The sequence below is a fragment of the Pseudoliparis swirei genome, chromosome 8, assembly GCF_029220125.1.
Source record: "Pseudoliparis swirei isolate HS2019 ecotype Mariana Trench chromosome 8, NWPU_hadal_v1, whole genome shotgun sequence".
Classification (NCBI taxonomy): Eukaryota; Metazoa; Chordata; class Actinopteri; order Perciformes; family Liparidae; genus Pseudoliparis; species Pseudoliparis swirei.
In genome coordinates this window covers 13,912,135-13,938,462 of record NC_079395.1, presented here as the reverse complement: position 1 = coordinate 13,938,462, position 26,328 = coordinate 13,912,135, and the positions used below count along the sequence as shown (strand labels likewise).

Below are 26,328 nucleotides of genomic sequence, written 5' to 3'. Positions count from 1 at the left end.
CCAGTGCTCCCCACCTCCTCCTTGTCTTCACTCCTTAGTTCCAGGATGGGGAATTGTAACTGGACACACTATCGGCTGAGCTCTAGAGTCCAAGCATTGTGAGCAAAGACAACTGTTGCTCGAGGAAGTGACACTGGACGTGTAGACAAGCCTCGTCATTGCCATGTTGGCTTTTTTGTCTTTTGTCCTCCTCACTGTGGTCGCCAAGTCTCAGCTACTGTTTCAACGTGGTGATGACAGGCTGCATGAGCCCCTCCCCTAAAAACAAAAAAACTTCACAGTTAAATGGTGCCCGCTAATCTGTGCCGGTACAAATGCTAAAAGAGGGATACACAGGGACAAGAAGAGGAACAGCTAAGTAAACTCTCACACACACTTCTGTTGCAACACGTCAAGTGTGTGTGTCTGTGGGAAGTGTGCCAAATCATGGCAGGAAGAGTTTTTCTGTGACACACGCACACACACACACACACACACACACACAGCCTGGCCAGTCATCACAATGATGTGCTGTAAATAGACAATACGTATCACCTGTTCTCTTCTCCATTGTAGGCCTACAACTTTTTTAACCCTCTCTTTATTGTCTCTTCTGTTGGTCTGTGATGCTTTTATTGGTGAGAACACATTTAACTGTGACTGCTGGTGGGGGGGGAAAGCTATTTATAGATCGCTGACGTGTTCAATTTTCTCCCACAGAAGAGTTATTTTACTTTGTTCATGGACATCTAAATGACAACAGCCAGGTTCCCAGAGCTGGGCAGACATGCACCGAGTACAATGCCTCCAATATGTGCTTGTCATGTCACCAGTGTGTGGGTGGGTGTTGTGACAGCTGGCTATGCTGCACTAGAAATAAACTCTGGGATTTTACCCTAACAATCATCAACTTCCACCCCCCGTCTCTTTCCCACCCACCAGACAACTCCTGTAAACCTCAACACATCCCATCTGCCTAAGCCCCTACTTTTGCTAGGAACCACACACACACGCGAACACACACACACCCACACGCATACGCACACACCGTTCAAGTGCCAGCTACTGCATCAAGCAGTGTCCATGAGCATCAGATCAGTGGTCATAGCTTTGTCTCAGTGCAGCACAGACAGGCGCACTAATGGATTCTGGACCTCCGCTCACTCCGTCACTTTTCCTGATGGTGTTTATGATTTTTGCCGCAGGTAGGTTTATTTAACCCGCTGCCATGTTTGTGAGAAATTATACAGTGTATTGTTACTTATTGGGATCTGAATTTGTTTTAAGATTTAAGTTGAATTAAGTGCAACATTCTTCAAGAAGGCGCCTAATTTACATTAAACTGCATAACCAACTGCAACAACATTTCATTATTTTGAACATACTTAAAGAGTTTGAATATTGCCTTCCTTTTTAGTTATTAATCTTGCATTCTTACATTCAAATTATACGTGGTTACACCCCCTAGATAATTGTCATTATAAAGCTTGCCTTTCACCAAACAACAAGAATCTAAAAAATACTTTGTGACTGAATCGTAGTCATTATTTGGCAGAGGATGTTTAACATGTTGCAAAAATCAGACTTGATTTGTGGTGCTGGACCATAGACTGTGTGTTAATTCTTAGTCTCTAAAATCAGACAAAAAATGTATAGAAATTAATTTAAATGTTATTTTGCTAAATGTAATAGCACAGAAAGAATGAATGACAGAAAAAAAGAACATTTCTTCTTTATTTTTGTCATGATGTGTTTCATACTGCACTTACATAAGGCATAGTGAGGCACATTATACCAACTGGACAGGAGTGATGGAGCTGCGATATCCTGAGTTTAAGTCCATATCAAGGGTCAAACGTTTGACCTTAAGTCAAATGGATGGAAGCGCTCCTTGTCGCATATCATGTGTTTTAGTCTCGGGTGTTCTCGCCCTGTGTGGTTCGTCTGCAGCAGCAATCAACCTTGAAGGGGAACTTTTCAAGGATTTGATGAAGGGCTACAACAAGAACGTCCGGCCCATGGCGAGCAGTGGTGACATCACTCGGGTCGACGTGAAGATGACGCTCACCAACCTCATCTCTCTGGTGAGTTCAGTCTGGTGGGTTTGAACATTGCCGGTGGCTGCTGGGGCCTGATGGTTCACACCGTTGACCAAGCTGTCTCTTCTTAGAATGAAAAGGAGGAGGCGCTGACAACAAGCGTCTGGCTAGAAATGGTAACCTCACGCACATCTCCACTGCTGGATGGTTTTATTTTCGAATTGATGTCAAACCCTCAGTATCTCTGTACGCAGCAATGGTGTGACTCCAGGCTCAGATGGGACCAGCCGCCCCGGTCGGCTCTGTATGGGAACATCAGCTCTGAGCTCCGGGTTCCCTCCAAGAGTCTCTGGCTGCCGGACATCATCCTGGAGAACAAGTGGGTGCAACAACTTTCACATGTTCAGCCTACGAGCTGCTGACTAAGCAACTTTTCACATGCATTAACGAGACACTTTATCTGCAGCACGCAATCATTATTAGACAAGTTGTCAATAACAGGACTGTGCAGCGAGTACGAAGGCACAGACAGCAACACAGATAATTTAAGATTCAAGTGATTGTTAAAAAGAATTTGGATTTTGAGAGCATGTTGTAAAGAACAATAATTCAAAAGTTAGATATCAGCAATGCAGAGGCAGTTTTTAAGAGATTAAAGTAATACAGTTTCATTAAAGTGTTTTTTTCATTCCTGTGGGCAGAGAAACAGACAAATATTTCGGCAGAAGTATTTTTACTAAGTGCAGCTTGAATGCTGGTATTATGTTCTTTATAAATACAATAAATAAAGTATACAATGTTGAAACAATGTGTCTGTGTGTGTCTCCCTCTGTCAACAGTGTGGATGGACAATTTGAAGTGGCACTTTACTGCAACACGCTGGTGTCTCCTGACGGTTGTGTGTACTGGCTTCCTCCCGCCATCTACCGCAGTGCTTGTGCCATCACTGTCGACTACTTTCCCTTTGACTGGCAGAACTGCACCATGGTCTTCCGGTGAGTAGAGATCTGTAGGGCCAGTGAGCAGTACTCCTACATTTTATTTCCGTATAAACCACCAGATCACTTTTTTTTCAGAAGTAAAATGCCTCAGATCCACCATTGCACTATACAGCAATAATAAAATACTCTGACATAATATAATAGAAATCAAAGAGAATATAATAACATCAGAGATCAACTTTAACTATAGGATAGTATACGTATTGTCTTTATCGTGATATATGTGACATAATGTATGTACTCACATGTTCACAGAGCTATAGCTGTTATTGAGAACACAGAGCTCATTTACCCAATTTAATTCAAGCCACCATTGTTTTTATTTATTTGACAGCGTTTAGGTAAAATATAAAATTTAATTTGATAGAGTGATCTAGTTATTCTCTTTCTTTCATATCCTGGCAGTATAGACTATATTTATAAAAAAATACACGATCATGTGAGGTCAAATTTCAATACAATTGCATTTTCATTAAAAGAAATTAAATTAATTGAATTTATAAAATCAGGGGAAACAAAAGTTCAATTTTTAGTGTGTAAATATGGACTGTCCCGTTGACTCAAGTTTCTGTGTAAAGATAATCCACGGTGTCCCAACCAGGAACAATGATTCCTTCATCCCTGGTCCCTTTTCACCGTGCTGTCGTGTGAAGTGAATAGATGGCTGTGTTTGTTGTGGTTACAGACCACTTGTCTCCTCCCTGTGTTCAGCTCGCAGACTTACAGTGCCAACGAGATCAAACTGGTTCTCAAAGAGGAGCATAACCACACATTGGAATGGGTGGATATTGACCCGGAGGCGTTTACAGGTAGAGAAACATTTTAATCATAGGTTTTGAACAATTAATCTGAATAAAAAGAAGAACTATCATTATCTAAAGTTTAGCAAAATGTCCTTCTGTGATCTAATTCTGTTAGAAAATGGAGAATGGGCCATCAAACACAGGCCGGCTAAGAAGGTGATCAACACTCAGTTCACTAAAGATGAGCTGGAGTACCAAGAGGTGGTCTTCTTCCTCATCATCCAGAGAAAGCCCCTCTTCTACATCATCAACATCATCGCTCCCTGTGTGCTCTTTTCCTCCCTCGGCCTTCTTGTTTACTTCCTACCTGCCAAAGGTCTTTTCCCTCACTATGTGTATTTAACTTAACCACAGGTAGTCGGACCTTTGTCCCGTTAACCTCACCCATGTCTGGGGGAGTCAAAGCAAAAAGGTACATTGCTCGGGGTACAAGGAGAACTTCTGTCTTCAAATGTACGGCACATTCAATTGGGGTCTGAGGCGTTCCAAGATCTCACCACCACATCCAGACCTCCATGTGGTTGACCCGACCCTGGTCTGGCTCCACGAGGTCACAATGAGGCCTTGCTGAACAGCGTGGTCCACAATGATAATCACCATTGTTTTGATCAATATTGCAATCACGATTGTTCATCACGACTAGATATTGACTTTTGGGGACAATATATTTATTTTGCACTATATGCAGATAGTTGTGCTACACTTACTGTATGTACAAGTCTTTGCATCAAAATAACGTTGGTCCTTTTTCATAGGGCATCTCTTAGAAGCAAGATAAAATTGAACCAAAATATTTTACTTAAAAAAGCCGACACCCTGCGGGGTACATTTTTCAGGATGTTCCCTGCCACGCCTAATGTGTCAGGGTCCAGCTACCAGATGTTTAAGCTCCCTTCCCAGGTCTGGCCAGGGGTTCGCAGTTTCGCTTGATTCAGATAGGGTCCGGGAATTTGGGTTTGGCTTATTTTGATTTGCAGCAGAGTTTTCTTTGAGGGGAGCACACATTTTAAACGTCAATACCACAGTTGATCTTGTTCATTTAATTGTGAGAATCCAAAATTCATATCGATCGCAATTAATATTCAATTAATTGTGCAGCCCTAATGGAGACACACACTATAGAGGGAAGAACCCAAAAAGTGTTTTTGAGTTCTTCACCAGATGTTTATGTATCTGGACAGATGCAGTCATCGCCAGAGTGACACAATTGTGAAAGATGCACTCACAACACTTTACAGGTATAGTTCAGATTAAAATAAGGCTGATTTTAATAAAAAAATGGATATTGTCCAATCAAGTGTGCTGGGAGTAGGGGGTAGGAAGTAGGGTAGGGCCTCCCACACACACTTGCCCCTATTTGCCATCTTGGCTGGTGTGATCTCTTCACAAAATGGTCTGTAGTTAATATCTGTTTAAACACAAAACCTCACCACTCTTACTGAATATTGGTTTGAGTTTTGCAGCGGGCGGTCAGAAGTGCACCATGTCTATTGCCACTCTTCTGGGCCAGACTGTGTTCCTCTTCCTCATCGCTAAGAAGGTTCCAGAGACTTCGAGGGCAGTGCCCCTAATTGGAAAGTAAGTTTGTTGTGACCGCTTTCAGATGTCAGGTCAGAGTTACAGCAGAACAATATGTGACTTATGAACCTTTGACTGCAGGTATTTGATGTTTGTGATGTCGGTGACCACCATGGTGGTGATGAACTGTGTGATCGTCCTCAACGTTTCCCTGAGAACCCCAAACACTCACATAATGACAGATAAAGTCCGAAAGGTGAGCCTGCGACCAGAACAAGGCCTTTTATTTCCATTAAGAAGCTACTGAATGAACTGTGTGCCGTGTAAACACGGGTCTATTTACCACTGAATGACCATCTGACCCCGTGACCTCCTCAGATCTTCCTCAACATTCTGCCTCGGCTGCTGAGGATGCAGATGCGACCCTGGACGCCAAACGGGGACAACACAGACACTATACATGGAGAAACTCTGGCTCCAGACAGGGACGGCGTGTTCCTGGTCCCCTGTCGGCGCAAAAGCTCCATGACCTTCATCACCCAGGCAGAGGAATATGCAATGAAAACAACTCCGTCTGAACTCATGTTTGCCAGACTCAAAGAAAGAAATGGACTCATGAAATCAGTATTCGAGAAGCTGAGTAAGTATGTGAATCAGTTTCCATGGTGAACGTATACATGAAGGTTTGTGTTCACCCTGTCATGACTTCCTGGTCTGTTTTGAGCACAGAAGATGGGCTGGAGGGGGGTACAGCTGAGCAGCTCAGTGCCAGCCTGGCGAAGGCCTCTCCACAGCTGAAGCAGTGTGTGTCCTCTTGCAAACACATAGCTGAGACCGCAAGGCAGCAGAACAACTTCCAGAATGTAAGATCTACATGTTTATATCGACTTGTCTTCTCAGGCTTCAACATCAATCAACACCGGTGCTAATCTCCAATTATTCTTCCAACCCCCTAGGAGAATGAAGAGTGGTTCCTGGTTGCCAGGGTGATCGACAGGGCCTGCTTTATTGTTATGGTGTCTGTGTTTTTTATCGGCACTATTGGGATCTTCCTCGCGGGCCATTTTAACCAGCCTCCATCCTCGCCTTTCCTTGGGGATCCCAAGAAGTATCTCCCTCCAATCGACAATCTCACTGATCGAATGGAGGATGGGATGGGAGAAAACGTGTTTGGGTGAAACAGGAGAAAGTCTCTAGATTTGATCCCTTTAATCCAGTGTCCAGTGATATTTCACTAATGACATGGAGTGAGAAGGAAAAAGATGTGGGGTCTGTGGTCCATCACAAAGGTGAAGACAAACAACCGTGTTCTTGGTGATAAAGGATCCCCTGCACAGCCGTGTGGATGCTACACGAGATATGTGCTGACACATGCTGATATCAGCTGTCAGTGGCTCTTGAGGTTGAGAATATTTTTTGCATAAAAGGCTGTTTAATGCAAAAAAAGAGTAGTTCCTTTGCTCTTCCTGTGACTAGCTCAGTGTTTGATGTAAGTTTACCTTGGCCCCTGCTGTCAACTCTCATCAAATCCAAGGTAATCGTGATAAACTACAAGATACAGAAACCATGTCAGCCAAATGGGACAAATAAGTGTTTTTTATCAATTAAAGTACAACTGTAATCGTGTGATTGCTTAATCTCAGACATTTCTTAATCACATGCTTGACACCTTTTTCGAGGCACCTAGAGAGCATTTACACCACCAGGCTTGCCTGAAAACACAGGCGCACCGCACAGCCCCCAACCTCTGGAACAGGATCTCAATTACATGGCTGAGTGGGGCCTCTCTAAGCCAACAAAAGACAGATCCGGCTGGTTGGGATGGAAACATAGTCATGGGGTGAGACGGAACCGGGGAACAGGACACACACACACACACACACACTACACTCAGCCAAACATTAGTCCGTGAATATTCGCACAAACACACAGAGGGGGTAAGGCTGTTTGTGCTTCACCCCTCCTGATCATGACGACTCATGGATGTGTGCCCGGTCTCCACTTAGATTGTCAGTCGGTTGGCAACAGGACGTTGACTACAGATGGTAAGTAAGAGAGCTCAATTGTGCTATGGTATGTATTTGCACTCTTTAACCTTGAAATAATGTGAGTCGAATGCTGTATAGGATGTTGGGCACCTGTTGTATATGCTAGTATCGCTACCGCTGTAGAACATGAGTTAGGGCTTCATTGTGCCACTCTTTGTGGAGGAATATACCGTGCAGTGCTGCATGCAGCTGCAGGAACGAACTGTGCAAGCCGAACGTGTGTGATGTGAATAAAAAGAGGCTCCGGCTGCTATACTGTGATGAAATGACTTTGTTCTTAGGAGAGAGCGTTGGTATTGGTGCCAGAGAACTAAACCTGCTGTCCTGCTCCAAGAAGCATCGGGCGTTATTCTTCCTTTGCAAATTCAAGAGTTAGTTAAAAAAAAAGAATATATATATTTATAGATATATAGAGATAGAGATATAGATAGAGATAGAGATAGAGATTTATTTATTTTTTACCGCAAGCCCTCGTTTAAATATAAACAATAAACAAAGTCATGCCAAAGTCATGCCAAAATATGTCAAAATAAAAGTCATATGCTAAAATATGTCAAAAATAAAGGTCATAGTATAGTTATGAGATATTTCTGAATTTCCTTTCTTAAAACAATATTCTCCAACACAAAATGTAACTTTTTTTCCCCTCCAAACTTAATTTCTATACTAAGTGGACCTTGCACTAAAAATGTTGTGTTAAACAACTGAAAAATCATTGTTTGCAACTGCGACAGGGAGTAAAACATGTCATCATATTTAAGGTAACAAACAAAACAGGTTGAGAACTAGTGATCATACGACTCTGAGGTACAGTAAGAGTTTTTCTTCACACCAGACATAAACATCCATCCATTATCCATGTTCCATACTTACATAAAGGGAATAAACTTGGCCAAAAGCTCATTCGAATCATTTTCACATTAACAAAACATTCTTCCTTCCAGCATCGCACAGACAGCCTCTCTTGTGTAAACACGGCCTATGTCTCCACCTGATGACTGTTTCTCACTCCGATGTCATTGCTGAGTTCCACATATATTTTTTAGTTTTACACCATGTCAGCAGTGACCAATCAGCCTCTTCCTTTTGGACAACTGGAGCGAGAGAAGCACATCCAGATGATCTTCAGAGCTTTCCACGACAGCTGTGGGCCTTCATGCGAGTGCCACACTCACTCGCCTGGAGCACAACACCGGCAAAAGTCTCCTGACCCGCAATCTGATGAGCAACTGCCAGGTCTGGCTCGTGGGAGGACAATGGAGAACGGCTCCACACAGCCACTGGGCACAGTGACCAGCCCTGGACTGGAGGAGCGGTGGCCTGCAGGCGCAGCAGGATCACACTTTATGTCTGCGCTGGAAGCAGTCAGTCAAATACACATCACTGCCAGGCCAGAGCTGCAAGGTGAGTGTGAGGGATTGTGTGTGTGTGTGTGTGTGTGTGTGTGTGTGTGTGTGGGGGTGTGTGTGTGGGTGGGTGCATGTGCGTAAGAGGGAACTCTTGCAGTGCTGAGGTTGTGTTGTTTTAAAAGACAGATGCTTCGTCATTGTAGGTCCACAGTGTGTTCCTAAGAGGATCTACAGCATCACCACAGGAAGCAGCCGGTCACAGATATTTGTGGCTGTGGAAGGTACTGGCCGCTCTTCACCAGTTCAGAACATTCATATCTATTTTTTATATAGAGAGAGTTATTATTATAATGTTTGTTTTTTTAATGTATTCAGTCTATACTTGATCTCTTCGCTTTTTCAGAGAGTTCCTGTGTTTGCCTCCAATGTTGCGGTCCGGCTCGGGCCTGTTCTGTTCAGGGCTTTGACTGTCAGGGCCGGCAGGTGTTTTATTTTGAAAGGCCCCTCAGGGGGGACGCCTGCTGCCTCGGCTGCTGCCTGATGGAGATGAGGGCCTACACGCCTCAAAAACATCTCATTGGCACTGTATTTCAGAGGTAGGATGGTCTCATCTGTTTATATTGACCTTGTCTGGCTTGAACAGTGGGGAAAGTACATTTGATCTGGATCGTGCTGGAAGTGCTCGCCCTGGCCCGTGAACGCAAACATGTGTGCGGTGGCGTTTCCTTAATGAATGACGTCACTCCTGGACTTGTGAACACACAGCAGCGCCTCCTTGTGGCCGCAAGAACACCTGCAGCTGCTGATGTGTCTCTTTTCTTCCGCAATATATTACAACAACTTGTATGCTACTCAAGTAAAAATTACACAAAAAAACTAAAAGCGTGTTACAGTAATGACAGTCAATGTAACGCGGTACTTCCACCCCTGCCTCCTAACTGGTTTTATTCGTTTTTAATTTGGTTGAATTAATCCTTTGACTCCCATCATTCAAAATACCATCAATGTCAATACTTTACATTCTCAGACTGAACAACATGTCATGTGATCCTTTTTTCTCGTCACTCCCAGCCTCTAGTCACCCTGGACCACTGCAGATACCCTGGCCTGTCTGTAAATAGCAGTACAAGCTTTTACTGTTCCACCTCAACGGGTGTAGTCTAAACCTGGGAGACTTAATGCACTAAACAGCTGCTTGTACAGACACACAGCTGCCTTGTGCTGGGAGGAAATGTGGCATCCTTCCTAATCAGAATATTGGCCAATGGGAGCGATGTTAGACTCTTCTCATCAAACCAAAATACTTCCTGCTTCATTTGGCCTAAATCTGACTCCAAGCTTAGCGGGGGTGCCTTTGTGTGTCAAAGAGACACACTAAGAGTTTTCAAGAAGCAGCACTCGATGAAGTGTTCCCCAATTAAGACTAATCTGGCAGAGGTTTCTGTGACCAGATATCTACTTGGTATATATATTCTCCCAGTTGAGCTTGAGTAAAGCATGGCCCAGTTTGAACTCTTGTGACATCTGGCCAACAAAGGGGTTGGTGCTTCGGAATCATGACAGCTGAACGTGTGATCAGCCAACCATCAGGGCAGGGCCATAGTCATGATGTGAGGCAATGTTGTGTGTGATGGCTTACCGTGTCGTCAGGTGGAGCATGTTCACCCCTCTGCTGGAGGTGAGCGGGTCAGAAGGAGCACCGGCCATCAGAGTCCAGGGCTCCTGCTGTCCATGCCGCTGCTTCTCCAACCAGCAATTCCAGGTAGAAGCATTTTAAGCGACCCCAAATAAGACGTGTTTCTACAAGCGTGAGTTCAATTTCTGTCTTTTGTTCATACACCAGATTGTCTCCAACATTGGTGAGAAAATGGGCACAATATGGAAGAAATGGCCTGGCTTCAATGTGGAACAGAACATGGACCATGAACATTTTGGGTTGGAGGGTGAGAATGACTTTTTAATTCCTCTTGAAGGCCCAAAACATCTGCCGACGTAAAGATGAAAATAAAGCAGAGTTGAATTGGATTTAGTTCATTAATTGGATCTATGATGAGAACATGACATTTTACTTTTCACTTAGCTTTGAAATGAGTTTCCTTAGTGCAAAAGAAAATCAGCATGTAAACATTGAGTTGTGAAAAAGGCTTTCTCAATTTCGCTGTAATCATGTCATCGCGTAGTTAGGAACCATAAAGCTTGTAAATCTAACTTTAATGTCACCTTTCCAGTGCCACTGAATGTGGACTCGCGTACGAAAATGCTGCTGCTGGCAGCCACGTTCTTGTTGGTAAGCATGTGAATATATGTATATATATATATTATCACTCTTCATACTGTATTGTGTTGCGTTGAAATAGGGACACAATAGATTACTATTCCCATTCAGCAGCTTCAGGATTCTGGTGTGTGTGTGTGTGTGTGTGTGCGTCTGTCATCGTGTACTGAATTACTTCATGTCTGCTGTGAAAAAGGCCGATATAATTAATTCCCCACGTTTTCTCAACAGAATTATATGTTCTTTGAGATGAGCTGATCAATGAAAAGGATCAATCGAGGTTTGAAACCGATCTACAAACATGAGGCGCACCAGTCATGTGATAAGAAACTGCATCATTGAATTGTTTGTAAGACAACTATGAAAACAGCAGAACTGACACTTCAATTCATGAAATAAAATGAGGGAACCAGCTTTAGCAGCAGATGCATATTTGACATTTATTGCTATAATCCATCAAGTGTAGATCCAACAGGTCTCTTCACTGTTGACACACACGCGCGCACACACCTGCACCCATCATCGCACCACCAAACACAGGCAGCGTTACCGGTTTTCAACAAACTATAGCCGCTTTCTTGAAATGAATTTAAAAAAGGCTTCCGAGGAATTAATAGAAACTGCCACAGACCCTGACCGCGGGGCCAGTTTCATTGATTTTAATACAAAATGGAAAAGGAGAGACGGTCAGCGTTTCAGGACTCCTATCCACATGTGTTGAGGACATTAAAGCAGAGCCCATCCCTTGGATTAGTTCAAACGGGCGGAAGGGGGAACTGGTTGGGGTCGGGCTCGAGGCCAGGCACAGTGATTTAGGCAGCGTGGCAGTCCATTCCTAAGATGCCAGTTACACCAACTTCTGCCCAACACAGGATGGTCCTCATCCTTTGGGATTCAACTTCCAAGTCAAAGATGGAAAATCATTGCCGATTCAGTAAAGTGATCTTTGAAGTGGACTGTATTTACAAATATATTGTACACAATAATAGTTATCTTTCTCGTTCGAAATGACCAGAGAAATTGTAGTTAAAATACAGCACTGTAATAAAATAACATCTACCTGCAACCTTGTTTGAGTCCCAATAGAACAGATGAACAGAGATTCATTTTAAACAGCAGGAGGTGTGACGTTAGGTGAAGCAATAAAATCAGATGCAGGCCGAGAACAGATGATGTTGTGTGACACGGCCTCCCTCTGGTGGCAAGTTAACGGATGTTACGTCTTGCATTAAAAAAATAAAATGAAATTGGAGGCTTTGTTCTTCTCTGGTTGATTAAAAATAACGCATATTTATTTCTTCGGCTTGGTTCAGTGTTCTCTGACAGGCGTTGTGACGCCCAGAAGGTGTTCTCGCTTCTGTTCCTGACGTTTGCCCCGCCTTCATATGACACAGTGCCAACACACGTAGAAGTTTCCTTCCCTGGACTCGTCATCCTCCAGCACGTCACATACACACACACACACACACCTACACACCGCAAACAGAGACAAACAATATTAGCAAGAGACAAAGTACATAAACTATTTATTTCACTTCCAATGTAGCAACAGTTCTTACTCTTGCAGTGGTCGTCTGTGTGAGAGGCTAAAGTCCACCACTAGCAGTCACCAGTCCATGGAAGTCGACCCATGCTCTGTGACAAAGGATGCAGCACATCATCATTCAAAATAAACAAACCGCTTCAATGTTCAGGTCTTTTCAATCCGGGAGAATCACAACCCTCACACTAATGCATTTAAATCAGAAGCACGTGAAACACGCTGGAGTTACAGACATGGTTATATTTTACTTGATTTTTTCACAACATACACCAACATATATAATGCGAAAATAGAAAAACTGATTAGTCTGTTGTTATAACTGCGAGTCCTGTAATGAAGGCATTTAGTTAGTAAATCACAATCGCCAAAGTAACGCTGCAACAAACTTCTCCATTATCGACCATAATGTTGATTACCTTTAACTTAAACATTTTATCTACAAAATGTCCAAAGATTGTACAAAACTAATTATTTTCTAGAGCCCAGTTTAAACCTTGATTTTGCTGGGGTTTTCCTACCAATAATCAAAAACAAATATTTAAATTAGAAGCAGCGAATCTTCAGATTTGAAAATCTTCTGTCTACTTTGTGAGAAACATCAGCACTGTTTTACATATTTCTGTTATTTGAAGCAACGCTGGTGCATTATAGCAACTAAGCAACTGTAATCCCAACAGAAATGTCATTTTTTGTATACATCTATGTGTGAGAGAGAAAAGAGAGAGAGAAAGTAATTAAACGATGAGACATACATACTTGATGCTGTCTGTGTGAGTCTTGTACTCCATGATGGTGTTGGGAGGCAGGTTGAGGACTCTGCGCAGGGTGTCTCTGATACGGGCAGTGGTCGCCTGGTCGCTCGCCGTTTTGTTCCAGATGGAGATGATGTCCTCCTGGAGAGAAGCAGCAGAAAAGCCATGTCTTAAAAACCAAACCAGGCAGTGCGTGACTATGTACAACAGGCTTGTGTGTGTCTGTTTGTGGGTTTACCTGGAAGCGTACCGACACCACGGCCCCACAGATCTCCTCTCCAACCATGAACTGCTCCCCGAGCATGGCCAGGATCAGGTTCTCCCAGCAACGAGACGCCAGGCCTTTCCTCAGACGGATAATCCACTTCCCACCCATCCTATTGGCATCGTCCTAAAAACAACAGGCATGGTTCAGAGGGGGCTTTTCATGTACACAACCAAGGAGATCAAATTCAGTCTTAAGTTAACAAGACATCAGTGCTCACCTCCCACATAGGTTTAATACCCTCCTTGAAGAGGTGGAAGTCACTGTGGCCGGTCAGATCACCTGGCCGGATCATGTGACTATAGAAACGCCAGAACTGCTCCACCTTGGAAGGCCAAAACATTTGTATATCAAAATGAGTCAAGATAAGCTCCTTTCATATCTACTGTATGCCCTGGTGTGCGAAATACCCAGTGGGAATTGGGGGGGTCCCCTACATAGTGCCTACTGCTTCAGTGTTAGGCGGGAGTCCTAGACAGACCCAATCCAGAACAAAAGATATCATATATGCCAAGGCAACTAGACTCGACACTCTTTGCACACACCGTACCTAGAATAATGTCTTTAACAATAAGGGCCCTCACACAACAACACTACAGCTATGGCCTGCAACAGAATCCTTCCTGCCTCTCTAACCCGACGCACACGTGTGTGATCGCTGCTCAACATTTCACCGGATCCACAGCAGCAGCTCCACAACTCTAAAACAATTCAGTCACTGCACAAAGGCAGATGGTTAGGGATCAAATAATAATCTATCTTACCTTAAAAAGGAATGGACCAGAGGCCATTGAGTTACAGTTCCCAATATGATGAATTCTGGTTCTGTACTTTTAACCCAGTGTAACCATAATGTCAAAACAGAAAAACAAATCTACTGCTTTTCAGGTTTTTACCTTTTGAAAACTACACATTTGCATTGCAGACCATTTGCAGCAGCACCTCTCATGTGAGAAAACCCTAACAGACACAACCAAGTTCTCAATGGCAATATAAGAGGAAACCACGACATTGAAAAGACATTTTAGTGACAAATATATATACTTTTTAAGATCTTTTCAGAGACCCCCCAACATTTGACTATTGAGGATTTTAAAGTGCGTCCCCTGTAGTTCGCGTATGCACCATCTAAAAAGGTCACTTGGAGCGACTTACCGAGGCGAAGCTGCCAATCGGTTTAATGTTCTGCTCGTAGCTCTGAGTACTGGCTGGTCTCCCCGGGGTGCGTCTGGAGTACCAGACGGTGTAGTTGTATTGAAGAGGGTGCTCTCCTGCCCCTGGCACCACCATCTGCAGAACAAAAGAAAGTGACTGAGCCATACAACTAACCTCAAAGCTGCGAACACACACCAGTCAATGTTAAAAGTCCAACCTTTCTCTTGGAGAAGTTCAGTTCTCTGTCCTCGTCGTCCATGTTTTCCTTCTCACCGTCTTTCGGTGAGCCTTGATCCTGCTCGTGGTCTCCACTGTCATCATCTTTCAGACTGGAATCGATGGGAACATGAGCAGCAAAAACAAAAACGTGTGTTTCTTGCACCGACTTCATTTAGTCCAAGAAAGCCTGACAACTCTGTTGACAACCAATCAGGTCCAACGTTGCTTCACAAAAACAGTCTAAAACAGAAAGAGTTCAGTTTGTGTTCAAACTAAGGTTTAAACAAGAGCTGTAGTCAACTTTAGTGGCACAAGTGTGTGTTGCTGTTGACGTGTGTTTAAGTCACATGTATTCAGTGTGTACACGTTGACCGTGTCTGATGTACACGTACACAGCTGTGCATGGACTACTCTGCTCGTGCATATCTCATTACACACGGGGAGCCACACGCCCGTACTTTAGGGCCACGGCACATCTATTTTGAACCGAGGCTGCGCGCACGTCTCCCCGCCTCTCAACAACTGCCACGCCGAGGATTCAGGGCCTGTCCGCCTTCCGCGAGGCTAAGCTACTGCTAACAACAGAGCACACTCCCACCATACAGCTAACGCCACGTAGTCTTTGTTGTTAGCTCCCTTCATTTTAAATGCACTCGTGCGCGTGCCTGCGTGTGTGTGTGTGTGTGTGGACCTCGCTCTCATGTGGGTTTAAAAGCCCAGCGTTACGCAGAGCATGCAGGAACACGCAATACAGCTGACACACCTCTTTTCACACGCAGCAGCTTTGATTCGCGTTAATCTCCCACGTAAATGTAAAGTCTCGACGGGGGGCCCGCTCTCTGGCAGATATCCCACGAACTTTGTTTTACTCACGCGTCAAATTTGTTGTTCATTATTTTCTAGGTGGGAGCCTTTCGGAGTCCGACCACAGTCTCATGAATTCCGCAGGAACAGCAGCGCGCACACCAGGTGCGCGCGCACGCTAAGCATTGGTCGTTGTGATGAACGTGGGGGTGACACATCCTTCCTCAGAGGTATTATCAAGTTGATGAATTTATACTTACTGGAAACATGCAAAATACAAGCATAAAGCCCAAATCACATCAAAATATTGGAATAATCATAATACAAACTTAGCTTTTAATGCTTTATTCATATTGTTTAACTTCCAACCATCATAAATACACATCACTGTACCACTCTAATCAGTCAATTATAGCTTCACAAAAGTCTCTGTTCACACTGGATCTAATGAGTCATCAGAAACCCTGTGACTTTGACACAGACGTGGCTACGCGCAGGCAGACACACACACCACCACACATACGCAGCCTCAACACAACAAGGGCTGGCGGCTTCATTTGATGAACCGGCTTCCTCTGATGTGCCGCATCCCCTCGTTTCATCACTTTCATCCATCCGCTTGCCATCTGTTCTCGCGGCAACTTCAAACCGTGGGTCTGTTCAGGGTCCAGGCAAAGTTGTGGACCGAGTCTGGGGGAACAAAAAGGGAGCTGGGGGGGGGGGGGGGGCGAGTATGGAGTCAAGAACAAAGTGGGGTTCTTTGGGTCCAGCCTGGCTTCAGTGTTAGTCCTAATGGGGAGCATGTTTGGGAACGAGGACTGAGGAAAAAAAGGTTCCGTGTCTTGAGACGAACAATACAGGCAAGGCAAGGAGTAGAGTGTTTAGGGGTGAGGGATGGCTCTGGCATGGTATGGCACATTATGGTGTGGTTTGGTTATCTCTGCTGTCAGACCAACCCCTCGCCCCCGGTGCCTCTGTGAGGACCTTCATGAGAGGACCCTTTGTTCCAGGCCGGCAGGCCTACCAGTGAGTGAATGAGCAAGAGCAGCGGCGGCCCTCTTCAATTGCGGCTGTTTGTTTACACCACCAAGTCCCGTCATACTTCATTAGCAGCCCAGCCCACCGACAACCTCTGAAGTCCTAATCGGCAATGAGTGAGTGGCTGCCCATCGGCCCTCAGCGGTTCAGAATAAAGGGGTTTTCAGGATTCCCACTAAATCAGCCTGCCTGCCTTCTCAGCCACTAGTGGTACAAATACGCACACACACACATCCACAGCCTCCGTGGCGAGGGTGGATGGGAGAACTGGTTCTTTCATCATGGGCCAAGAGGCACCGGGAGGTGAGCCGACGTCAGTCGAGCAGCAACAGTGCCAGAGAGCTAGCTTTGCATCACAGAGATGTGAGAGACCTGCCGCCCAGAAAGAGACAAAAGCAACACAGAGCGATTATTCAGTGCTGCTATCCTCTGAGCACAATCACAGACGTATAAATGTGTTTTTAAAAAGTAGGAGTCAGCACATTTCTACCCCTGAAATGTCCTGAAGGCAGGACTATCTTTGAGGCTACAACCATCAAACATCCACAAGATATAACCGTGTCCAGACCAGGCCCAGGTATTGGCAAGAAAGTCAAAGTCTGTATCAGAGCAATTGATTGATTTTTTTTTTATTGAATGTTTTTGGTTAGTGGTCTAAATATTTGATCTATTTGGTTGGTTACTTATATTGTGACAGTTAAATGTGCATCACCCTTTAGTCACCCGTGTGTCTATCTATCTTTGGGTGTATATAGTTTATAGGTTATGTTTTTACAGAGCCTGTAAATCACCATGAAGACCTGATGCATTTGGTGAAATAAAGAAGATTCATTCGCCAAGTTGTCTTTTCCACGTCGAGCACTGCAGTTTATAAGTTACTTCAATGAACTGACCTCCTGAATGGCTCTTCCCAGTCTCTCCTGGCTTTTCACCACTTTCCTGAAAGACACACATCCATTATTATTTCTGACAATGAAAACAACAACAACAACAACAGTAATAATAATACACGCCACTGCTACTAGTTGTGTAACCACGTTCTAATGACAAGTAGAGAGCCAACCTGTGTGTCCTGAGATCCAGGCCGAGGGTGAAGTTTGCCGAGCGGTCCGGCTGATAGGTGGACGGCACTATGGTGTAGTCTCCGGGGGGCAGACGGCAGGCCAGACTGACATCCTGTGTGTAGCAGTGAGGGACACAACTGGCTGCCGGATCCTCGTGCCTTGGTAAAGTCTGCTCAGATTCACCTTCTGGAAACTGGTTACACAGTGATGCTCAGATGCTGTATGATTACATCCATTAACTATTGGATTATAGCATTGTATTATAGTGTGTATAGAATATTTTTTTAATATTTAATATTTGTTTCTTTACACCAGTGTTTGCTAAATCAGCCAACATTAAGATATCTGTATTATTATTACAATTATTATCAAAAATCATCAAGACAAAAGTATACAGACATTTTTTATCTTACTTTAATGTTTTGTCATCCGTTTTTAAATGTGTCAGGACTACACATGCACATCATTTGTTGAGCTAACCGGGAAACATTGATGTTTTCAAATGACCTTATAAATGTGGAAGCCAATAGGGTGAAGATCAGTGTCCGGGCGGCTCTGGTGCAGCGTGATCCTGACATTAACTCCTGATGTCACTGCTGACTCATCACTAACTGTAAAAGGGAAGCATGGGTTCTGCCAGTGAGACAGGAAATTCCGGCTTCCTCCGGCGGTCCTTCCCTCCACCCACGAGCCCCGGAAGTAACTGGACTCCCACTCTGCATCTGTGGTCAATGGCAGTGCAGGCGCTGGGCTTGTCAGGGCACTGAGGAGGACAGCAACATGGCAGGTCAGGAAAACTTGAATTGAATCAAAGCACTTCGCGTGGCCAAAGATGGCAGTAGGAAACTAAAGTAGGGTAACAAATTAACCAGCAGATGTCACTATTTACTTGCCGCCTTTCATTTTTTAAGGGAAATCATGACTGTGCATGTCATCTGATTAATAACCATTCATCAGTTGGACTTCACACGAGTGAGCTCTTGAGATCTACGGGACAAATGTAGTGCACTACGTACACAGTGTGTGGTGCATTGAGAGGGGAGCACCGAAAAGCATTCTGGGTAAAGCTCACACTAGCAACCTACCAATGGAAGTGCAGTGTGGCCTGTTTGCGTGAGCGGTTCTCAAGAAAGATGGAAAAAAAGAAAAAGCAGTTTTTCTTTCATTTTGAGAGGAGATATTGTGTTATTTTATCCATTAAAAATGGAGGAAATATATCAACAAGTCCTGTTCAGTTCATCCAATTTTACTGAATTGAGAGTGAATTAATACTTATTGCAAACCATTTAATGTGTTCCCCTCTCTATTACACCTTTTGGGTACTCTAAAAGTACTGTAACTTGTTTTAAAGATGGCACGAAATCTCTTTGATCTCTAAGATACAACTTTATTCTGAAAACCTGGATGTGCTGTGTGTTTCCCAGGATGATCAATAAGACTAGCTTGTTGACTTTCTCCATCTGTAAACTGGTCCTTACCTGAGGGATATGGAAGAGGAGGAAAAGGCCCTGATGAGGAAGCGGGCCTCAGCTCCCGCCTGGTAGGTGCTGGGGATCAGCAGGTAGTGTCCAGGCTCCAGCTGCTCACGGACAACCACCTCTCTCTCATAGGAATGGCAGCGAGAAGAAGCACAAGGAGGCTTGTTCAACATCCGGCTGAGACGAAAGCGCCTTTTCGCCACCTGTTGACAGAAAGGTGAGTGACGTGATGTAAAGACACACACGTTTCTATTGGTTTCCTAGAAGTGATGACGCAGACCTTCCACATGTGCAGAGCAATAGCCTGGTAGTGCTGGCGTGTCGTGTTCTTGCCATCCTCGAGTGCCGTCTGTGCGCTTTGCTCTGGGGTTCTCCATGTTCGATGCTGCAGCAGGGACACCAGCACCTCTCCTCTCTCGCACACTTTGAGCCACAACTTTGGGTTGCTGCCGTAGCTGCTGCTGTTTCGGCTGCCGCCGGCAGAGTGCCCTCTCACCCACCGGCCAGCCAGCTGACGGCTGTGTGGCAGCAGATTTCCTGTCGGGGGAGGAGCGTTGTGAGGTTTTAAAAAGAGGTCAAATTCAGGGCGTTTAGAACATTCTTGAGCAAATTAAAAAGGGAATTACCAGTATAGATGCTCTTTAGGTGCCCCTCATCACTGATGGGGTAGCCCACTGTGACATCATCAAACTGGGACAGAAATTCGGTTTCATCCAACCAGAACTCGCCCTCCGCAACCCTGGCTTGTAGGTCCAAAGCAGAAACCGGGTCGACGGAACTCCAACCCAAACCACTGCAGACAAAGAGGTCACTCAGTGACTGCAGCCTGGGGATGAGTATACATGTCGGCACACCATAGCTTTAAGCAGGCTTGTGGATTTTAAAGGTGCGAACATGCGAAAGCCTGAATCATGTCTGCAAGGTGCTTCAGTGCATTTCCTCTGGACTTTCTTCAGACTTCCAGAGGGCTCAGCCTCGGTGCAGACTTTAGAGTTATTGATTGTTGTTTGTCATGTCCAAATGTTGCACCTTCCACCAAAAAAAAATTCCTCGTTTGTTTGTGAAAACATTCATTCTTTGGCAATAAACCTGTTTCTGATTCTGATTCTGAAGATGAACAGTTATTTACATAGTACAGTTTGACACACACACCTACCTCCCTATCCAGGCCCCTCCCCAGCAGCATCTTCCCCAGGGGTTTCTGATCCTGAGCAGCAGAACTTTGCCCCCTGACAACATCTGGACATCCAACCACTCCATGACAGTCAGCGCATGGTACTCACCGAGCTCACTGGCACCTACAACATCATCAACGAGGTCATCAGCTGATGTGCCACAGGATCAAAATCACTTGCATCTGCACAAAGACACTTATTTCTGACCTGCTGGGTTGCTGCGAGTGGAGCAGCTAACCGCACACTCGTCTTTCACTGGATACAGAAGGTTCAGGTCCAGGCTTCTCCCCCTGACCTGGTCACTGTCTTGTTCTGGCCTCTGCTCCTCCTTCACCTCTCCCAAGCTCCAGCGTTCAGCCAGGCCCCCGGTGAAATCCACCAGGGCCTCGGACACCTGCCCTGCCCACAGCCGCTCATATGAGCCATGAAGCCTGAATGAGGAAGGGACAAGAAATGAGATTTAAAAACTACTTCCCACAACATCTGGTTGGGCGGCATTGCAAAGTTAATTCCACGTGTTACTTACTTGGCATAGGCTTTCTCCAACATAGCTACCCAAAAGGCAGTGGGGGAGTGGCAGCGTGAGAAGCAGAGAGTGGAATTGATACAGGGCAGGCGGTCGTCGATGGTCACTTCGGTCCAGTGTCCCTGCTGCCAAAAACAAAACTGGAAGGAGCCGCTGTATCTGCTGTCACCCCACTGGGGCTGCTCTGGAGGAAACACCTACAGAGAGTCACAGACTTAATCCACACAGCAGCACAGGACACCGAGCAGACTGCATGCTCATCATGACTTACACCGTCAATGCAAATAAGAGTCTAATCACGTGAACACTCTGCTGCCCACAGTTCACTTGTTGCTCTACCTTGTTCAGTAGCAGTTGGTTCTTGAGCAAGAAGGTGCAGGCACAGAGAACCCAGCAGTCTCCTAACAAGCCTTGTTTTGCATGACCCAGGCTGATGTTGTCAGGGAAGAGAGATGGCGACTGGCAGATCTCCTGGAGGCGTAAAATAGACTTGAATTGAGTTAAGCACATTTAAAGAAGAAAAATGAGCTGTAGAAATTTGTATTTTTTAATTTATGTGAAATGCTTTGAACCTGTAAGCACTCTTTCACAATCCATTCAACCACCTGATGAAGGGGAATCCCTCTTCGGTTGAACAGATCAACCTGTGACATTCAATCCGTGCAAAACAAACACACAAGGAATACACGACAGCACTTCCTCTTGGCACTGGGTCTGACCTGCGGACGTCGCCAGGTGATTTCACCCTGTAGCCTGGCGATGGGCGTGGAGCCGTCCGAGAACAGGGAGGTGTCGTCCGAGGGGAAGTCCTGGTCCTCGAACAGGGCCTCGCCTCCACACTCTGCTCCGCCAGCTTCTTTCATGGCTCCTGCTTGGTCAGTGGGTGAACCTCAGCCCGCTGTGACCATCCTCATGGCCTCTGTGCATGACACCTAAAAACACAAAACAAAAAGTAACATTAAATATGTTATTGTTTATTTGTGGTTTGGTGCAAATATCAACAAAAGGATGCAACCTGCTTTAGATGGAGGGAGCTTAACTCTATTTATTTGTCACTATAAAGAGACTCAACTGGGTGTATTTTCTTCTTCTATTTTGCTGAACAAAGATGACATAACCAAATCAAAACTATCAGCAGCCCTTATAGCCCACAACTATGTGTATAATAAACTCTTACAATTAATTTATATTGTATGCATGTAGATTAAATGTATATTTTAGGGGCAAACACACTTTGGTTATTCGCCTAGTTTTGGTGACACATTCATATATTCACTGTTGCCCAGACCCGGAGTACCAGGGGCATCTGAAGAACAGCCCCAACCAGGCGGTACCAGCAGGTGCCTGTGGGGCCACGTGGAGCACTGTGGGGCCCCGTGGAGCCCTGTGGAGCCCCGGGGGTCCGTTCCTACCTTCCTCCCCCCAGCGGCTAACTAACCGTTAGCTTAAACTGCTCACGCGCAGCGTCGTGTCTCCGGGTCGCTTCATCTTATCGACGTTTCACAGCCGCAAACACATCCCGCTTGTTTTGACCCAGACGCACGACAGGTTTCGTTATGATAAACAGTTACATTCAAACCGTGCCCATCCTTGTTGCTGAGTATAAACGCACATAGAGTCTCTTCCGCCGAGACACCCAGCGGCGCCTCCATGAAGGGAATCCTTCCTGTGCAGCTGAACACGGCCGCCCCCTGCTGGCGGTGTCGTGAACTGCACCCTGTCGGCGGCTGAATGCATGTGGCAAAAGAACGATAGAGCATCCTAATATAATACTAATATAATAATGCTGCAATAAATCCTACCTTAATGATGGTTATAATGGTCAGGTGTGTTGAAACTCAACACATTAATTGTCATGGTCATGTTGGAGGATGAAGTTTGTGTGGTGCTGTGGTGTATTGTATTGTGTTTTACGAAGTGATGATTCTAATATGTTGACCTGTTGTTTTTACTATCAGTGAGCATAGACTAAATATAATAAATACAGTAAATGAAGTATTGCAGGGTTGTTTCGTGTTAACTGAGAATATGTCAAGTATTGTCCTCAGTATTCCTGGCAAATCCATTTTCTCCCCATCTTTCTCAATCTCTTTCTTGTCTTTCTTGTGTTTTTCCTTTTCTATCAGTATTTGCACTCTTTAAATTATTTATTATTGTCTTTCGTCATTCTTTCCTTCCTTTACTCCTTCAAACGATCAAAAAGTGCTTTTACTTTAGATCCTTGAGTCCACCTAAAACCTTTGTACAGCCATACAGAAACTATGATGTTGTTTTTCATCATTTTAATTAAAAACATAACGCAGAAAAGGTTATTCCAAAATATTGTTTTATTGGCTTTAAAGTAATACAAAAAAATCAGAATAATTGACTGTGAAATAATACATTTAAATGTGTTTGTATGTCTTTGTTTCTTTTAGCATGATTTCCTCAGGCCATGTCCAAGAGTTAAGATGCTGTTCAATAGTATCTAGTTGGACAGACAAAAAGGAAAACATTAAATTGATTCACATTCACAGATTGTGGTATCTTCACTCAACATTGATGTCCGTTCTGTGTTTTAGCTCCGACATTTATTGAATACAGAGATGAACTTACTCTGGTACAGACTCCATGGCCTTTTGTACCCATTTTTTGTCAGGATCACCGCAGAGAGGTCTGTTTTTCAATGTCTTGAAGCTGTATTAGGACAACAGAAGAAGTGAAGACATTACAATAGCAGCACCAACATCTCAGTGTGTGTGTTTTTTCTTTCTTACATTATTGCCTTGATGTTGCAGTAATCTGTGAGCTTCTGGATTGTGTAATGTTTCAGAAATTTCACATGAATTGGCTTGTGTTGGTACTGTCTGCAGCATATGCGACCTTTAGAGAGACATTACAAGCAGTTCAAGAAAAAGGGAGGCAAAGTTACACAATGAAAGAGACACTTTAATGTAAAAAACAGTGCATAGTCTAAAGAAATACAGGCAACAACTGCTGCTCTCCAAAATAAATAAGTCAAATGTATCATGTGCAGTGAATAATTGCTGAAGTCACTTACTGCTGTTGCTCAGCGCCACCAGCAGCACCAGCATAACAGAGACGCACAAGATAAGCTTTCTCATCCTCGCAGCTTTCCTTCAGCAGGATATCAGGTCTCTGAATGAGCTGATGAACTGTCTCTGGCAGGAGAGTTTAAATACTCAAAGGTAATGTCCAACCACAGACCAAGGAACAATTGCTGGAAATACAGATGCTCCTGTATCTGGGTCAAGCCGGTCCAGATACATGTGTGGCAAGTTTGTATTGCGTACTTTTAACCACAATAGTGGTTCAAAACCCCATTTTCTCTGGGTCAATAGAGAAGAAATAGGAGATGCCGTATACTGTGCATGATACCAGCATCTTGTGATACTAAAGATACATATGACCAAAAAGACTGGACATAAGGATGTATGGTGTTCATTCCTTGAATGTAAAAACTATTTGATCCTTTCTTTTCATTCACCATCACTTTATAACTGGATTTAATAAGCAGACATGGAATGTCACTACTACCTACTAATTAACTCACTGTGCTCTAATACTTTTACAAATGTGAAGTATTTGTACCTGTTTACCCTTACGTGTATGCTACTTTATGCTTCTCCACTACTTTGCAGGTGATCGTTTATACAATATGACATATTTTCATAATTTAAACTGTCTATGACGTGGTTAATTTTTACTAGATCAATAATAGGACACTGTCAGGAGTTGTTCTGCAGACTTTTATTGTTGATGCTTTTACTGTATATGCTGATGATACTTTTAGAATAGTTTATCTTGTTTACGTTGGTATTGCCAATTATAATATCTACATCGTTCCTACAGCACTATCAATATGGTGGACTCATTGAGATCGTTTGTTCAGGAGAGAACTGAGAACTAGAATTACTCAACGTACAAAATAAAAGTTTGACAGGAACCCTAAACCCAAAGCTCACTGCCAAACATCCTGCTGACCTGTTTGCTGCACACGGCGCAGAAAAGATCATCAGCAGAAAAAACCTAATTTGCAATTATGATCGTGCAATGTTTTCTTTGTATTTATAATATGTCAGTGGGCACTCCTGGTTAATGTCATACAACAACATGGCTCATTTTAAACATTGAGATGATGCAAATATGACCACCAAGTGAATGTATCGTGACAAGCAAGTCAGATAAAACACATGTATGATGCATGTTCTTGTTCATCAAAACACAAAGGTAATATGTATGCATGCAGTCTATGAGAAAGATGTCTCAGGGGGTATGAATGAGTCCTTGTAGCTCCTTTAGTTTGAGGCTGCTGACACGGCTTACTGAGACAATAGGACCGAATACTAGTTCATGTTATTAGTGACAGGCGTGATTTTTCTGCTATGATACTGTAAGTAAAAGAAGACTCAATCAACTTCCTATTGTGAGCAAAGGAGTCCTAAAGCAATTTTCGGTAATTTCAAACTGCTTTGATTAATTCGCTGGCAGATTTGTGCATTTGTGTGTGTCGTCTCAGCTCCTCTGACGGGCGTGGAGTGGGCTGTGAAAAGACACACTGAAGATCAAACCCTCGTCTTCTTTCTTGCTAGGAGGTTTATTTTGATGTCTTGTTCTCACAGAATCCTGGATTCCTAAAATATCCCTTACATTAAAGGAATATTTGTATTTTAAAACATTTTTAAAGCCTCTCTTAAAGCAAAACTCCCCACATGCTCAGAGGTACACATTCAAGGAGCTTTTATTTTGCAAAGATCTCTTAATTTGACTGGATTGTGTCAAATATATTTAAGGGTCAAGACTTCACGTCTTGTCTGAACTGGAGCAGCGATTACGGTGACCAATAACTCTTTATATTCATACTGTATGTACATATGGGCATGTGAATAATACATGTAAGATCTGGGTCACTGCTAAAGTACACCAGAGACCTCAGCTGAGCTTTAATGCTGTGAAAATGCACAATGCAGGAAGTTAGTGATGAGTATTTTAAATCACAATGTTGTTTCGCTGGAAAGTTTGTGGTGCACAATTATACAGATGTTAGCATTGCGTGACCTATTTAACTTTTTCCCTTTGATGCATTTTTCTTGAGTATATAATAAGTGTTCCTCGACCTAGAAAAGAACCACAGTACAACCTTAAAGCAACCTACTTATGGGGGCCCACGTCAAGGCGGTGAACAATGAGGTCTCCAGTGGAAATTCATTTCTTCATGCTCTCTAAATCTTTAATCTCCAATTGGTTTCTTTGATTAAATATATTCTCCTTGAAATAGGACGTGCACTAGGAGAGGA

General features: G+C 44.0%; 5 protein-coding genes across 10 annotated transcripts; 2 read left to right on the top strand and 3 right to left on the bottom strand.

Annotated features, from left to right (window-relative positions):
* The first annotated feature begins 1,120 nt into the window (after positions 1-1,120).
* On the top strand, positions 1,121-6,966 carry chrng (cholinergic receptor, nicotinic, gamma). Its single transcript, XM_056421225.1, has 12 exons — positions 1,121-1,184; positions 1,930-2,063; positions 2,150-2,194; positions 2,273-2,397; positions 2,858-3,013; positions 3,731-3,828; positions 3,938-4,138; positions 5,286-5,400; positions 5,482-5,596; positions 5,719-5,980; positions 6,070-6,203; positions 6,297-6,966. The coding sequence occupies exons 1-12, from the start codon at positions 1,121-1,123 to the stop codon at positions 6,516-6,518; spliced, it is 1,671 nt and encodes a 556-aa protein (XP_056277200.1). The 3' UTR covers positions 6,519-6,966.
* Positions 6,967-8,443: 1,477 nt separating this feature from the next.
* LOC130198422 (phospholipid scramblase family member 5) lies at positions 8,444-11,430 on the top strand. Its single transcript, XM_056421585.1, has 7 exons — positions 8,444-8,792; positions 8,941-9,018; positions 9,141-9,333; positions 10,388-10,499; positions 10,581-10,680; positions 10,966-11,024; positions 11,244-11,430. The coding sequence occupies exons 1-7, from the start codon at positions 8,444-8,446 to the stop codon at positions 11,268-11,270; spliced, it is 918 nt and encodes a 305-aa protein (XP_056277560.1). The 3' UTR covers positions 11,271-11,430.
* Positions 11,427-15,929, bottom strand: eif4e2 (eukaryotic translation initiation factor 4E family member 2). 2 transcript variants are annotated; one of them, XM_056420876.1, is made up of 8 exons: positions 15,820-15,929; positions 14,945-15,056; positions 14,728-14,862; positions 13,793-13,897; positions 13,546-13,698; positions 13,308-13,448; positions 12,572-12,647; positions 11,427-12,481 (listed from the first exon to the last, which is right to left on the bottom strand). In XM_056420876.1, exons 1-7 carry the CDS (start codon positions 15,837-15,839, stop codon positions 12,612-12,614), a joined length of 702 nt encoding a protein of 233 aa, XP_056276851.1. In that variant the 5' UTR covers positions 15,840-15,929; the 3' UTR covers positions 11,427-12,481; positions 12,572-12,611. The 2 variants fall into 2 exon arrangements, with proteins under 2 accessions (XP_056276851.1, XP_056276850.1); XM_056420875.1 differs by having other exon boundaries at positions 13,312-13,448.
* Positions 15,930-16,079: 150 nt separating this feature from the next.
* Positions 16,080-22,803, bottom strand: capn10 (calpain 10). 5 transcript variants are annotated; one of them, XR_008832540.1, is made up of 14 exons: positions 22,470-22,782; positions 21,751-21,963; positions 21,371-21,502; positions 21,032-21,228; positions 20,713-20,936; positions 20,487-20,628; positions 19,957-20,123; positions 19,611-19,867; positions 19,331-19,533; positions 18,360-18,615; positions 17,852-18,045; positions 17,682-17,727; positions 17,013-17,160; positions 16,080-16,460 (listed from the first exon to the last, which is right to left on the bottom strand). XR_008832540.1 is itself a non-coding variant. In XM_056420872.1 (13 exons), exons 2-13 carry the CDS (start codon positions 21,892-21,894, stop codon positions 17,131-17,133), a joined length of 1,992 nt encoding a protein of 663 aa, XP_056276847.1. In that variant the 5' UTR covers positions 21,895-21,963; positions 22,470-22,782; the 3' UTR covers positions 16,080-17,130. The 5 variants fall into 5 exon arrangements, 3 of the variants coding, with proteins under 3 accessions (XP_056276847.1, XP_056276848.1, XP_056276849.1); XM_056420872.1 differs by having other exon boundaries at positions 16,080-17,160; XM_056420873.1 differs by having other exon boundaries at positions 16,080-17,160; positions 22,490-22,782.
* Positions 22,804-23,622: 819 nt separating this feature from the next.
* Positions 23,623-24,417, bottom strand: LOC130197904 (C-C motif chemokine 20-like). Its single transcript, XM_056420877.1, has 3 exons — positions 24,072-24,417; positions 23,788-23,893; positions 23,623-23,707 (listed from the first exon to the last, which is right to left on the bottom strand). Exons 1-3 carry the CDS (start codon positions 24,133-24,135, stop codon positions 23,623-23,625), a joined length of 255 nt encoding a protein of 84 aa, XP_056276852.1. The 5' UTR covers positions 24,136-24,417.
* Between the last annotated feature and the right edge of the window lie 1,911 nt (positions 24,418-26,328).

Excerpts from the sequence above, each read along its gene's own strand:
- chrng (XM_056421225.1), top strand. The coding sequence starts at position 1,121 with ATGGATTCTGGACCTCCGCTCACTCCGTCACTTTTCCTGATGGTGTTT. Across the intron at positions 2,398-2,857 it reads GACATCATCCTGGAGAACAA|TGTGGATGGACAATTTGAAG; the intron begins GTGGGTGCAACA and ends CTCTGTCAACAG. Across the intron at positions 3,014-3,730 it reads AACTGCACCATGGTCTTCCG|CTCGCAGACTTACAGTGCCA; the intron begins GTGAGTAGAGAT and ends CCCTGTGTTCAG.
- LOC130198422 (XM_056421585.1), top strand. The coding sequence starts at position 8,444 with ATGTCAGCAGTGACCAATCAGCCTCTTCCTTTTGGACAACTGGAGCGA. Across the intron at positions 8,793-8,940 it reads TGCCAGGCCAGAGCTGCAAG|GTCCACAGTGTGTTCCTAAG; the intron begins GTGAGTGTGAGG and ends TCGTCATTGTAG. Across the intron at positions 9,334-10,387 it reads ATTGGCACTGTATTTCAGAG|GTGGAGCATGTTCACCCCTC; the intron begins GTAGGATGGTCT and ends CCGTGTCGTCAG.
- eif4e2 (XM_056420875.1), bottom strand. The coding sequence starts at position 15,839 with ATGAACAACAAATTTGACGC. Across the intron at positions 14,863-14,944 it reads TGAACTTCTCCAAGAGAAAG|ATGGTGGTGCCAGGGGCAGG; the intron begins GTTGGACTTTTA and ends TTTGTTCTGCAG. Across the intron at positions 13,699-13,792 it reads GTATTAAACCTATGTGGGAG|GACGATGCCAATAGGATGGG; the intron begins GTGAGCACTGAT and ends TGTTGTTTTTAG.
- capn10 (XM_056420872.1), bottom strand. The coding sequence starts at position 21,894 with ATGAAAGAAGCTGGCGGAGCAGAGTGTGGAGGCGAGGCCCTGTTCGAG. Across the intron at positions 18,616-19,330 it reads TCCTCTTCCATATCCCTCAG|TGCCCTGACAAGCCCAGCGC; the intron begins GTAAGGACCAGT and ends TGTCCTCCTCAG. Across the intron at positions 17,728-17,851 it reads CTGGATCTCAGGACACACAG|GAAAGTGGTGAAAAGCCAGG; the intron begins GTTGGCTCTCTA and ends TGTGTCTTTCAG.
- LOC130197904 (XM_056420877.1), bottom strand. The coding sequence starts at position 24,135 with ATGAGAAAGCTTATCTTGTGCGTCTCTGTTATGCTGGTGCTGCTGGTG. Across the intron at positions 23,894-24,071 it reads GGTGGCGCTGAGCAACAGCA|GTCGCATATGCTGCAGACAG; the intron begins GTAAGTGACTTC and ends GTCTCTCTAAAG. Across the intron at positions 23,708-23,787 it reads TGCAACATCAAGGCAATAAT|CTTCAAGACATTGAAAAACA; the intron begins GTAAGAAAGAAA and ends GTCCTAATACAG.